The 12,570-nt window shown below is 41.0% G+C and overlaps 1 protein-coding gene across 1 annotated transcript; it reads right to left on the bottom strand.

The window, feature by feature from the left end:
- Positions 1-198: 198 nt before the first annotated feature.
- LOC126494662 (binder of sperm protein homolog 2-like) lies at positions 199-6,355 on the bottom strand. The gene is made up of 6 exons (XM_050132108.1): positions 5,827-6,355; positions 4,261-4,293; positions 2,208-2,348; positions 1,858-2,005; positions 1,266-1,308; positions 199-317 (listed from the first exon to the last, which is right to left on the bottom strand). Exons 1-5 carry the CDS (start codon positions 5,882-5,884, stop codon positions 1,302-1,304), a joined length of 387 nt encoding a protein of 128 aa, XP_049988065.1. The 5' UTR covers positions 5,885-6,355; the 3' UTR covers positions 199-317; positions 1,266-1,301.
- Between the last annotated feature and the right edge of the window lie 6,215 nt (positions 6,356-12,570).

Here is a 12,570-nt window from a genome sequence, read left to right as displayed (position 1 = left end):
TTCATCTTAGTAGTCACAATAAAAATTAATAAGTTCACCAGGTTGGACTTTGGTGTTATCATTACTTTCATCTTTTGTGAGTTCTGAATCTGGAGTAAGTAGGTATGTGTGTCTGTGTGTATTGTCTCCTCAGGAAAACTCTCTCACACAACAAATGTATGCTTTGACATTTTTTTCCAGAAGCAGGATATCCAGATAGACAAGAGCATAGACATTTATTATCATAATACTTCTTAATGACAGAGAATTGTAGCTAGAGAAGCAACTAATGAATCTGTAACTTCTGTCTCTTCAAAAGCACACAGCTTACCTAAAAACTGAAGAGAAGGTAACATGTTAGAGTGAATATCTTGGTTCTCCATCCTCCCAATGTCAATGTCTCATTTGTATCCCCTGCTATTAAACAGTCTTTTCTTCTCTTTGATAGGAGATTAGAATAGCATGAGTCCATTTGGCATAATACCAGTGGCTTCAGAAGGCTGCACATATTCTTCATTGTAATGGTTTTGAGGGATGGGGATGTGTACATATTTGTGTGTGTGTGTTTGAGAAATGGAGAGAGAGAATATAAGGTAAAGAAGTAGCCAAATATTGATAAGGAGGTTCTGGAAAAAGAGGGGGCAATACAATCAAAACATATTGCATAAAATATTTAAATAAAAATTTTAAATACTAACTAAATAAAAACTGAAACTGAATATACATCTTGTTTTTATAATGACATAAAGTTATGCTGTCCACTGTTTGAAAAATCCATCCATCACTGTAAATGTTCACCAAGGTTTGTTGTAATCGGAAGCTTCATATATGGATGATGGATAATCTCTAACCACTTATAATTTCACAAGCGTGCACACAAGAAAGTTAGGGAGATTGATGTATTCATAGGGAAAACCCCCTCAGTGTGTTTTAAGTGATGATCAAGCCATGGTGACAATGGGGAAAGCAGATTCAGTTATATCTTAAAGATATATGTACCGATAGAGATGTATGAGGGGGGGCACAAGCACCTGTGGAAGAAGGGAGTTCCTGGGAGGAGAACAGAAAGAACGCTGATGTTTCTCTTGCCGTGTGCTGCTTTAGAGTTTCAGTGAGTATCTATGTCATATTTACTTTGTGACTCAAAACAATTTTTAAAACTGGAAAACAATGCATGCGTAACAACATGACTAATTAGTAGTCATTGCTAGACTGGATTTGGAATCACCTAGGAAACACACATGCAGGCATGTCAGAAAAGGGTTAACTGAGGAGTAAAAACTCACCTAAATGTGGGCAACAACAGCTCTTGGACTGAAGCCTCAGTCACTAGAAAAAGAAAAACAGGAGTGATCCAACTGAGTACAAGCCTCTGTCTGTCTGTCTGTCTCTGCTGAATGCCGATACAATGCGATCAGCTGACTCGAGTTCTACCCCACCACCCCTTCTTTCCATACCACCGCTGGCTGTGTTCCCTCAAACCAGGAACTCTAGAAAACCTGTCCCTCCTTTGTTGAGTTGTTTTCATCATGTGTTTTGTCACAGCAATGACAAAAGTAAGCAATGCACGTGCCATTATAATCATGAAACAGCATTATGCACCAGAACATCAGCTTTGCCCATGGTCCAGTACACTTGTTCCATTTGTGGCCACGTTTGTGCTACAAAGCTGAGCTGAATATTGGTGACCAGTACCACACACTCTGATAAACCTGCTGTACTCAACAGGAGATACTTCACAGGAAAAGTCTACTGCCCCCTAATTAAGTCATAGCAGGAGGAGACGGAGATCTCAGACTCCCCATCCATCAACCTAATGTCTTGCTCCTTTCGCAGCTTATAGGACATTCATTGTTCCACCTTCTCCCTTCATCTTACTTGTAAGGAGAGCATTGCTTCCATTTCCTATCTCTGTTGTAGTTGTTAGTCAATGAACACCAACTCCGATTCAAAATGTAGCCTTGCTTGGTGCATTCGTTAATGGACTTTTTTCCAAATTGGAAAGGGAAGATACATATTGGAGGATCTGCAGAGAAAGATGGGTAAGGAGTAAACTATGAATACTGTCCTCAAATTAAGCCCTGCTGAAAAAACATTGAGCTTTTTTTCTATGATTTTTTTTTTATGTAGGAAAGACCATTTTCTGAAATCTAAAACATTTTCTCCAGATTCTACACACTGTCTCTCGGGTCCTGAATATCTAATATACACCTTTATAGGACTCTCACCAAATGCTTTGCAGTATCTCCACCTTCCTTGGAAATAATAATCAAGGGAGCACCAATCAAAGTCACTGTGCACAGAGATGCAGCTGTGGTAGACTACCTCATTATAGATGAACGGAAAAGTACAGTTTTGCGCAGGAAATTCTGGAGAAAAGAACAATTTCAAAATGTAAAAGATGTTCAAGATGGGAAATGAGTTTATTGTATTATCTTTTGTTTCTTTGATTCCAGGTTCTCATTAGGCTGACCTTGGCGGGCCTACAACTTGCTATCTAGACCAGGCTGGCCTTTAACTCAGAGATCCACCTGCCTCTGCCTCCTGAATGTTAGCATTAAAAGCATTCACTATCATGCTTAGCAGGAATTGACTTTTAATTTTTGTATTTGATTTCAATTTTAAGCAAAATTTCACTCTTGTAACGTAGTCTGTCTTAGAACTCTGGAGCCAAGACTGGCCTCTAACTCATGTCAGTCCCCCGCCTCACCGTTCCCAGCTGGAACTTGATTTTAAAATGTTCATTTCAGTGAGGCATGGTCCTGTTTTCCCAGAACGCCTGCATATAGCTGCAGCTGGTGTCATTTGCTATCTTTCCTGTTTGTGACAGAAAATACCAGCAAATCTCCAACAAAGTCAGAGATTTCCTCAGTGAGAGGTCCATTAGCAGTGAGAGACTTCATTTCCAGAGCTCATAGTCTGGAACCTTTCCTATCATCTGTTCCTCTGATTTACTAATGCGATCCCCAAACATCTATCCAGTCCCCCACTGCCATCTACAAGCATTGGCATCACTTATAATTTTCTCTGCCCTGTCTGCAACAATAGCATCTTCGCCTTCTCCATATGCACTGCTCCACTCTGAAGGACCTGAGCTCACTCATATCGTAAACTGAGCCATACAGACGACCCACTGACATTCTCTTGTTCTTAAGAGAAGAAAAGGTTTTGACATTGCTTATCTTTCCTTATAAAAAATCTGTATCTTTGCAGCATAATTCCTAACTCATTCTAAATATTTATCCGCATACCCACAGATAAGTGCAGTTCTCCCCTTCATCAAAGACACTTCTTTTAGCATCAGAGACCATTACAGAAAACCACAACTGGTCAAAACACAAAGAACAACTGATTAAAAGGTTCCCATTCCCAGTGTATACATCTTTAACACAGCTTCATCATAGAAGACCCGGAAAAAATTGTGGAAGAAGAACAGAAAAATTGTAAGAGTCAGAGGACCAGAAAATCTACTGTGAGATTGTGTCTCCTAGAAATGAAAGGAAAGCTTCACCCACGATAGCTCAACAATATAGTTGCCTAAACAAGACCTGAGCAAGGACAACAATAATGGACATGCTAACACAGAAGGAGAAAATATCACTAAACCTCACCCCTAGTCAAAAAACTATAGGAAACTAAAGGATGCTGAGAGTGGGAGAAATCGTTTCTTTTTTCTCATAGCGGAGTCTCCTACTTGATTATCCAATACCAAGTGGTCAGCCCTAAAATCATGTACATGCATGCATCCCTGTGCAGATGCAGCAGGCTATGACTATATATGTAAGAATATATAAGTATATATTACAGAAGAGGAGGCCAGGAATTTGAGAGTCATATAAAGGGAACATTGGAGAAGGTGGAGAATGGAAAGGAAATAAAGGGAAGTAATGCAATGATATTTTTAAAAGATAAAAAGTTTTAGATGATATTTGTAAAAAGATGGTTTTATTAATTACATTAATGACCTTGATTTAATGACGCATATGAACCTATATAAAAACTTCAAAGTTGACTCCATACATGCATAATAACTATTTGCCAAAGAAAAGAGAATAAACTATCAAGTACAGAAATGCACATAGTGCCTTAACAGAGTCCCAATGGGTAAAAAGTGCCTTTCTTGAGTGACAAGTGAGTTCTTTAATATTGTTTAGCTGATGTGACCCAGGGAATCCTCTTAGGTCAGAAAAAGTTTCCATGGCAGGAAAGTGTGCATCTCTTACTCTTTGAGGGGTGGAAGCTGACATTTAAGATGCTGCCAGATAGTGGTTGCTTTCTTACCTTCCTCTGGGGGGTGTAAATAGGAAATCAAGTCTAAAAGACAAAAAAAAAAATAATTGGTAAAATGTAAGCCACCTTCTAAAGCACTGCATATTCAGAATGACTATGACATATACATCAGTGTTCTGCAACATCTCATCAAGCTGGGGTTGTATATCTGCCCAGGAAATGTCACTGCAAGCTTTGGAAAGCCAGGAAGCGCCATCCACTCAGATGTGAGCTCTTGCTCTTTTGATGTCTTCCCCGGAGTAGGCTAAAGTCATTCCATGGAGCACAGGAGGGAAATAAAGCCCTGACAGCAAGTGATGTGACTCCCTTGGTCAAATAGAGTAAATATCACATCATGATTCAGTATGCTTTCATCTTGACCTCCAGCCTTTCTCAGTTTTTACTTGCTTTGAATTCTCCCCCTCCAGCCTTCAACCCCTCTCTTCTACCTGTTCCCAGTCCTTTCTTAAATACAGCTACTCTGCCTTGTCATAGACAAGAGTTACTTAGATACTATGTCAAAGCATTCCAAGTTGCGTGATTCTTCCTCTTTAGATCTCTGGTAACGAGAATCTAAATCCTTTCTAAGAGATGAGGATATGGTTCAGTTGGTTGAGTGCTTGCATAACATTCACAAAGAAGCCCTGAGTTTGATCCCAATAACATATAAACTGACTAGGGATAGTGGTGCTCATCTGTAATCTTGGCACTCAGAAGATAGAAACTGGGAAATCAGTAATTTAAGGTTATCTTCATCTACATGGTGAGCATGAAATCTATTTGGACTCCATGAGACTCCTTCAAAAGAAACTACTGCTACAACAAGATGTTCTGCCTCTCTCTTCATTAGACACAGTACCCCACGCTCTGTGCTCTTCAAGCTGCCATGCACAGCAAGTCCAAATTTCTCTAGGACTCTGCATTCCTGTGGACACGGCTGCAAGATGCTGGCCACTCTAAGGAACTCCTCTGCCCTTCCTGATTAACCCTCACAACTACACCATAAGATGCCCCTTGTTCTGCATTGAGGTTACTTGTCTCCTAAGGATGTCATTCATATGGTTCAAATTACAAATGACTTATAAAAGGAATCAACATGAAATTTCTCCCACCAAACCTGAGCCCAGTCTCTCTGAAATCTGCCCCACAGGCAGCCCATGAAGTGTGTGTTTGAAACTTACAGACACTGCAGTCAACAGCCAGCTAGGAAGGCATTAATAGACCATCCTAATGCAAAGAATCTCTGAGTCCATACACTATTTATTTTAGAACTTGCTTCCTTAAAAACAGACTTTGCAAAAAATTTTCAAAGCAACCTGTAATAGTATCCCTCTTTCATGAAGGCATTTTTATCACTATACAGATGTCGAAACTAGGGCTTCCTTACATGCAAAGTCACCTGTTCTGTGCTCACTCAACCAAGGAGGGAAAGAATGAACAATAGTTCAATTCTCAGCTCTCCACCCTCTGCTTGCTGTACTGAAAAGATGTCATGGACTGTTGATTTCCAGCCTTTCTCAATCCTTACTTGCTCTGGGTTCTCCCATTTCAATTCTTACCCCCTCTTTTCCACCTCACCTGCATCCAGTCCATACATGCAGACAGCTAACAACAGCCAGCCCACAAGATGTCTCATCACCTCTAGTTGTCTGCAGATGGCACACACAGGAGCAATCCTTGCCTCTGACTTTATACTCTCCCTTTCTGCTCCTCCTACTCTGTCTTCTCACACAAACTTCCTCCACAGTGAATTCCCTTTGTCCTAATTGGCATAAAATGATTCAACATCTATCTTAGAATGTTCCTTGCTGTCATTCTGAAAGTGTTGTTTGCCCTGTAGGGGAGCTTTGGCTTTTCCAACATGACAGCCAATCTTTGAAAATCTTACAACTTTAAAAGATGTAGTCTGTGTGTTCTTCTGGGTTCTTTAGAAATTAAACGTGGAGATATAATAGTATTTATTCTACATAGCACCACGCGGGTGCATTTGTGATTGCATCCAACTCTTGTCTGATTTCTTTTTTAAAAAAATAATTTATTTTTATTTTATCTACATTGGTGTTTTGCCTGCATGTATGTCTGTATGAGAGCGTTGGATCCCCTGAAGCAGGAGATACAGACAGTTGTGAGCTGCCATGTGGGTGCTGGAAATTGAACCCAGGTCCTCTGAAAGAGCAGCAATGCTCTTAACCACCAAGCCATCTCTCCAGCCCCACTCTTGGTCTGATTTCAAGAGCAATAATTAACCAATAATTTGTCCTTGGGGATCAGGAAAGAAGAAAGAAGAGGAGAGAGAAAGAGAGGGAGGATGGGAAAAGATGGGAATGGAGAGAGGATGGTTAACAGTGAAGGAGATGTTTAGAAAATTGAACACCAAACCTGCAGTAAATGTCTCCATTGCAACTGACTTGGTGTACTTCAAGACAATCCAAAACAAACAACAAATGGTCTTAAAGCCCAATCATGGTAAAAAGTGGGATTAACAGTCATTAGCCACCAACTGTCTATAAAGAAATCAGGGATTCTTTTTTCAGACATTTTTTCTGTTGTAACCATATGTAAACATGAGGGGAAATGCTGATAAAGGCAGAGAATCTGAAGATGAGTTTCAAAAACATAGGCTTTTTATACTTTGACTAAACTAATGTAATGGCCATAAAGCCCCTCCAATATTGCCATGGATAACAAATATCCTTATCAGATGCAATTAAGAAACACACAGGCTAGCAGTGCTTCTTGAACACACCCTTAGAAGTCTCATCACATGTGGGATCCTGTACTTGATTCCACTAGGGCCAACGACTTAGAAATTGGGGACCAAAGAGTCAAATCATCCATTAAAATTAAGTGTCTCATGAATAAGTGAAAAGTCATGGGTTCCTTTCAAGCATCCTGAGCAGAACTATCTAGCTCATCTCCACCCCAGAGTCCACGAGATCTTACAGGTTAAAGATCTTTATAGTGTGCCCACTCACTGAGACAGTGGGGCTGATCTAATGGGAGCTCACCAAAGACAGCTGGACTGGGACTGAAAGAGCATGGAATAAAACCGGACTCTCTGAACATGGCTGACAATGAGGGCTGACTGAGAAGCCAAGGACAATGGCAATGGGTTTTGATCCTACTGCATGTACTGGCTTTGTGGGAGCCTAGTTTGTTTGGATGCTCACCTTCCTAGACCTGGATGGAGGGGGGAGGACCTTGGACTTCCCACAGGGAAGAGAACCCTGACTGCTCTTTGGACTGGAGAGGGAGGGGGAGGGGAATGGAGAGAGGGAAATGGGAGGAGGTGGAAATTTTTAATGAAAAATAAATAAAGAAAAAAATAAAAAAAAGAATACCTGATCTTCTCAAAGTCTTTGAAAACGCCATTTTTCCTTCGGAAATAATTGACTTAATGCCAGTTACAACTTAGCTCACATGTGTGAAAAAAGCAAAGAATCCCAGTCCAAGAAACAAAAGTTATTTTTGGAGCCTAATTTGGGAGGAAAATAGTTACTATTTTAGTTAATTCTTGCTCATTATTTTCCATCATAGCACAATCTCCATTCAGAGCTATCACAATCCATCTCCAGTATTACACACATCTCCAGTAATGAAAGGTTCCGGTTCATATCCCTTATTAATAGAGTGTGGCAAGTGGTTGGGAGTTAGCTGCTTTTTACTTTCTTCGTTGAAGAACATTCTTCTAATCCTCCTTACTGTGTCATAACTTTTCCAAAAGAAAATAGACATTTATACCCCGGAATACTCATGCAGTTATGCAAATTCTGACAAATGTGTGCATAGTGAATGAAGAGCGGTCAAAAGCACCTTGTTGTGCATGCTGAAGGACATTGTGATCAAAGGACAGAGCACCTTACCCTCTGGAAAGACTGTGATGGACATCAGAAAGAACCCATTATTCCTTTATGTCTCAACTGAATAGTTATTATGTCCTAAGGCTATTGTCATTTGTGCTAAAGAGAAAGCTTTCCAATTTTCTCAGAACCAAGGCTGCTATCTAGCCTACAGCATTTGGTGGATTGAAGCAAGTTTGAAAGAAAAGTTTTACCCAAGGTCAAAAACCTACAGAAAGGCAGAGATAGACTTGGATCTTAGAGCTACTATGTATATACCCCGGTTTCAGGCCAGTAAAAATTACCGATTCTGATACACAGGGAATCAATAGAGACTCCATTTCTGTGTGGAACATAAAAACAAAGAGATACAGTAATAAGTTTGCACTTTTACTGTCTATAGAACCTGTAGACCCGTGTCCTGCTTAATAGAATGTTCTGTTTGAGAAAGAATGGGCAGGAGTAGGAAGGAGAACTGTGTCTGGAATAGAAGAAGAAGGAGGAGGAGGAGGAGGAGGAGGAGGAGGAGGAGGAGGAGGAGGAGGAGGAGGAGGAGGAGGAGGAGGAGGAGGAGGAGGAGGAGGAGGAGGAGGAGGAGAAGGAAAATTTCCTAAATCTACAACAGTCATGCTAGAACCATAGAACCACTGAGAGGTACTGGAGAAAAAAAGAAGCAAAACACTGAAGAGAAATAAGTCAAAGGACTAGGAGAGGACTCCCTGACTAAACTTGCTATGGAAAGATGATGGCCAAAGTTCAGATCTTCAATGCCTACATAGTAAAAATGCCTGGCAGAAACAGTGGATCACTTGCACTCCCAGTGCTGAATTGCTGAGCTCCGAGTCATGTGAGAGACTCTGCTTTTAAAAAATATATATTTTAACTAAAATAGAATTACATTATAAGGGTCAAAGAAGCCTGTATTTACAGGAAATGGAGACCATCACAGAACACAGAAACCCACAAGTGGACACAATGCAGACATCAGAAATCCTGGGGATTCCAGCCTCAATGAATAAACCTACATCACATTCCTTCATCTATAGAACAGGAAACATTGTGGTAGAGGGGTGGGAGGATTACAGAAACCAAAGGACCAGGATATCTACTGTGCGACTCTCTTCTAGTAGTGGTAGTGGAACAAGAGATGGAGAGATGGCTCAGCGGTTAAGAGCATTGCCTGCTCTTCCAAAGGTCCCGAGTTCAATTCCCAGCAACCACGTGGTGGCTCACAACCATCTGTAATGGGGTCTGGTGCCCTCTTCTGGCATGCAGGCATACATGGAAGGAATGCTCTGATTAGCCAGGTGGTGGTGGTGCACGCCTTTAATCCCAGCACTCGGGAGGCAGAGGCAGGCGGATCTCTGGGAGTTCGAGGCCAGCCTGGTCTACAAGAGCTAGTTCTGGGACAGGCACCAAAGCTACAGAGAAACCCTGTCTCGAAAAACCAAAAAAAAAAAAAAAAAAGGACCAGGATATCTACTGTGTGACTATCTTCTAGTAATGGCAGTGGAACAAGAGTAATGTCAATAGACATGCTAGTGCAGAAGAGGAAGTTTTCACAGGTCCCCCAACCGTAGGCAACTAACCTCTCCCTGAGACCTTGTTTTAAAGTAGAAGGTTGAGAGTGACCAAAGTGGACACCTGCTGTTGTCCTCTGTCCTCTCCACACATGCACAGAGACGTGCACTCCATACAGATATACATAGACAAAAATTAAACCCAGCAGAACACAATTCAATCTTCACAGTTCTTTGGTAGCAGGAGGAAGCTGAAGCCCCATCCAAAAATTATTTCAGGCATCCAAGGTAAACCCAGACTGGTAGTCTCCACTCCAGACAAGCCTCGAGCTCTTTTGGGCCTTGCAACAAGGTGCAGATTTTTAATGAGATGGTAATTCCTGTGGTGAATGAGTAGGAAGTGGGCAGAAATCTTACTTTGTCATTCTATATAATTCAAGGAGCATCTAGTGACATCTTCAGAGTGAATCTACTGTTTAAAACTGAACTTCTCCAGGAACCGGAGACAGAGAACTACAAATATGGGAGTCTGGACTCAGCCTGATACAACCACAGGAGGAGACAGAAACCTAGGACACAGTTATAGAGAGCAGGAGGGTTGGATGCTGTCAAGTCAATAAACCACAGGTAGTAGGAGCTCAGTTCAAGGACTGAAGTATATAAGGAAAGGTGTCCAATATACAGTATATAAGAAAGAGTATATAATACCAAAGATAAGGTATGTAGGTATATTAGATACGAGATAAGGCATATAAGAAAAGCCTTTTTCCTCATGGCCAGACAATCTCCTCAAATGAGAATAACTATTTTTCTAGCTCTGTGCCTGAGGTCAGTGGGTGGAACAACCTCTGGAGACACTTGTCTGCCATACATGCCTGCAGAGTAGAAAACCCTGAAGGTCTAGCTGTAATATCTGCAGCTGCATCCCTCCAGCGGGGATATCCACATCTGCAGGAATTTGTGGAATTATGATGACAGGGCTTCCAACCATGTGGGTGTCAGTGCCATTGCTTCTCACATTCCCAACATACCCAGAAGAAATGTCCCCTTATTCAAACATCATCCCAACCCAGGAGGTACAGAGTCTCTAATGTGAGAAAACCTGCCCAAGTCCAGAGACAACACAAGCTCATTTTGGCCAGTAGAGGGCACTGTGGCACAAAGAAGAGGCACTACTAAAGCCAAGTCATGTCTCAAACGAAGTCCAATGCAGGCTCAGCAACCAGTGTAAACTACCCAACAGAAAAAAGCCGAAAAGTCCAACTGTCCTTCCTCCTGCCCAGTTAACTGTCAGTCTCCAGTCTTCGAAGACCCAAAAAGAAACTGAGCTAACAGTTCTTTACTTTTTTGATACTTTTTAAATTTTTCTTTCTTTTTTTTTAAACTTCACCTCTGGTGTTTTCCTTATCCATCTCTTTACTACATTTTTCAAAGTATATTCACTTAACTGCATTTTAAAGGTTTGTAATCTTTATTCTACTTCAATTTTTTTAGAATTCTTATTTATGTGTATGTGTGTTTTGTCTGCATGTTGTCTCTGTACCATGGGCCTGCAGTGCCCACAGAGACCAATCTCTGAAAGTAGCAGCTTTTTCATTGCTGCAACAAAATATTTAACAGAATAAATTTAGGGATGAAGGGATTTATTCTGACTCATAGGTTTGGTGTGTGTGTGTGTGTGTGTGTGTGTGTGTGTGTGTTATGGTAATTTAAATGATGTGTATCCCCTATTCTCTGACATTTGAACATATTGTCAACAGTTTGTGGCACTGTTTGGGGAGGCTTGGGAGATGTGATCTTGCTTGGAGGAAGTATGTCATTGGGGACAGGCTTTGAGGTTTCAAAAGATTTGGTCCATTCCCAAGTTTGTTCTCTCTGCTTCCTGTTTGTGGCTTGAGATGTGAGCTCTCAGCTTCTGCTCCTGCTGCCAATCCTTCATTCAGCCATCACGGACTCTAACCTCTGGCATTGTAACAGGCTCAATTAAACTCTTTATTTTATAAGTTGCCTTCATTGTGTTGTCTTCTCTCAGTAATAGAAAACCAGTGGATACAAGTGTTTTCCCCACATGTATCTTAGCGCGCCATGTGTGGGACACTTTTGGAAGTCATAAAAAAGTGAAGAGTCCCCTGACGCTGGAAGATACAAATGACTGTGAGCTGCCATGTGGGTACTTAGAATGTCGAGTATGAATTGGACAACTTCTGTATATAGATTAATTCTCCCCTTACATCTAACATCACATCTGTAGTTGAGTAGATGGGGGTGGTATTACAGTTTTAAAAATTTAATGAAATTTTTATTCTGGTGGAGGCTGATTAATAAATGTGTCTATTGGTAGCTGCTAAAGATAAGTAATTTTCCAATTGGTACATTTTCTTCATTCCAGCTGATATCAATCTTCATATCTTTTATGGCCTTTTAAAATATTCAAAAATTATACATAAACATATGTAAGATGTGTAGTCTGCCATTTTAAAAATTTCATACATATGTCACTGTGGTAGTTTGAATAAAAATGACCCCCATTATCCCTAGGGAGTGGTACTATTAGAAGGTGTGGCCTGCTTGGAGTAACGAGGGAGGTGTGTTACTAGGGGGTGGGCTTTGGGCTCTGCTGTCTCAAATGCTTAAGCCAGTCTCGTCTCTTCCTGTTTCCTTCAGATCCAGATAGAGAATTCTCAGCTCCTTCCCCAGCACCATGTCTGCCTGCTTAACAACTACCATGCTTCCTGCCATAGCAATAATGACTAAATCTCTGAAACTGTAAGCCAGTTCCAATTAAATGTTTTCTTTTGTAAGAGTTGCTATAGTTGAACCTGACAGTGGTGGTGCACATCTTCAATCCCAGCACTTGGGAGGCAGAGGTAGGCAGATCTCTGTGAGTTTGAGGCCAGCGTAGTCTACAAGAGCTAGTTCCAACACAGGCACCAAAGCTACAGAGAAACCTTGTCTCAAAAAAA

This window comes from Alexandromys fortis, unplaced genomic scaffold, assembly GCF_014885135.2.
Source record: "Alexandromys fortis isolate MF-2015 unplaced genomic scaffold, M_Fortis_MF-2015_v1.1 scaffold_381, whole genome shotgun sequence".
Classification (NCBI taxonomy): domain Eukaryota; kingdom Metazoa; phylum Chordata; class Mammalia; order Rodentia; family Cricetidae; genus Alexandromys; species Alexandromys fortis.
Note: the sequence above shows the minus strand (reverse complement) of the source record. Positions and strands in the feature narration are given on the sequence as shown.

Coding starts and splice junctions, on each gene's coding strand:
- LOC126494662 (XM_050132108.1), bottom strand. CDS start 5,884: ATGAGACATCTTGTGGGCTGGCTGTTGTTAGCTGTCTGCATGTATGGA. Junction 4,294..5,826: donor CATGTATGGACTGGATGCAG/GTGAGGTGGAAA, acceptor TTTGTCTTTTAG/ACTTGATTTCCTATTTACAC. Junction 2,349..4,260: donor TTTACACCCCCCAGAGGAAG/GTAAGAAAGCAA, acceptor TCTTTTCTCCAG/AATTTCCTGCGCAAAACTGT.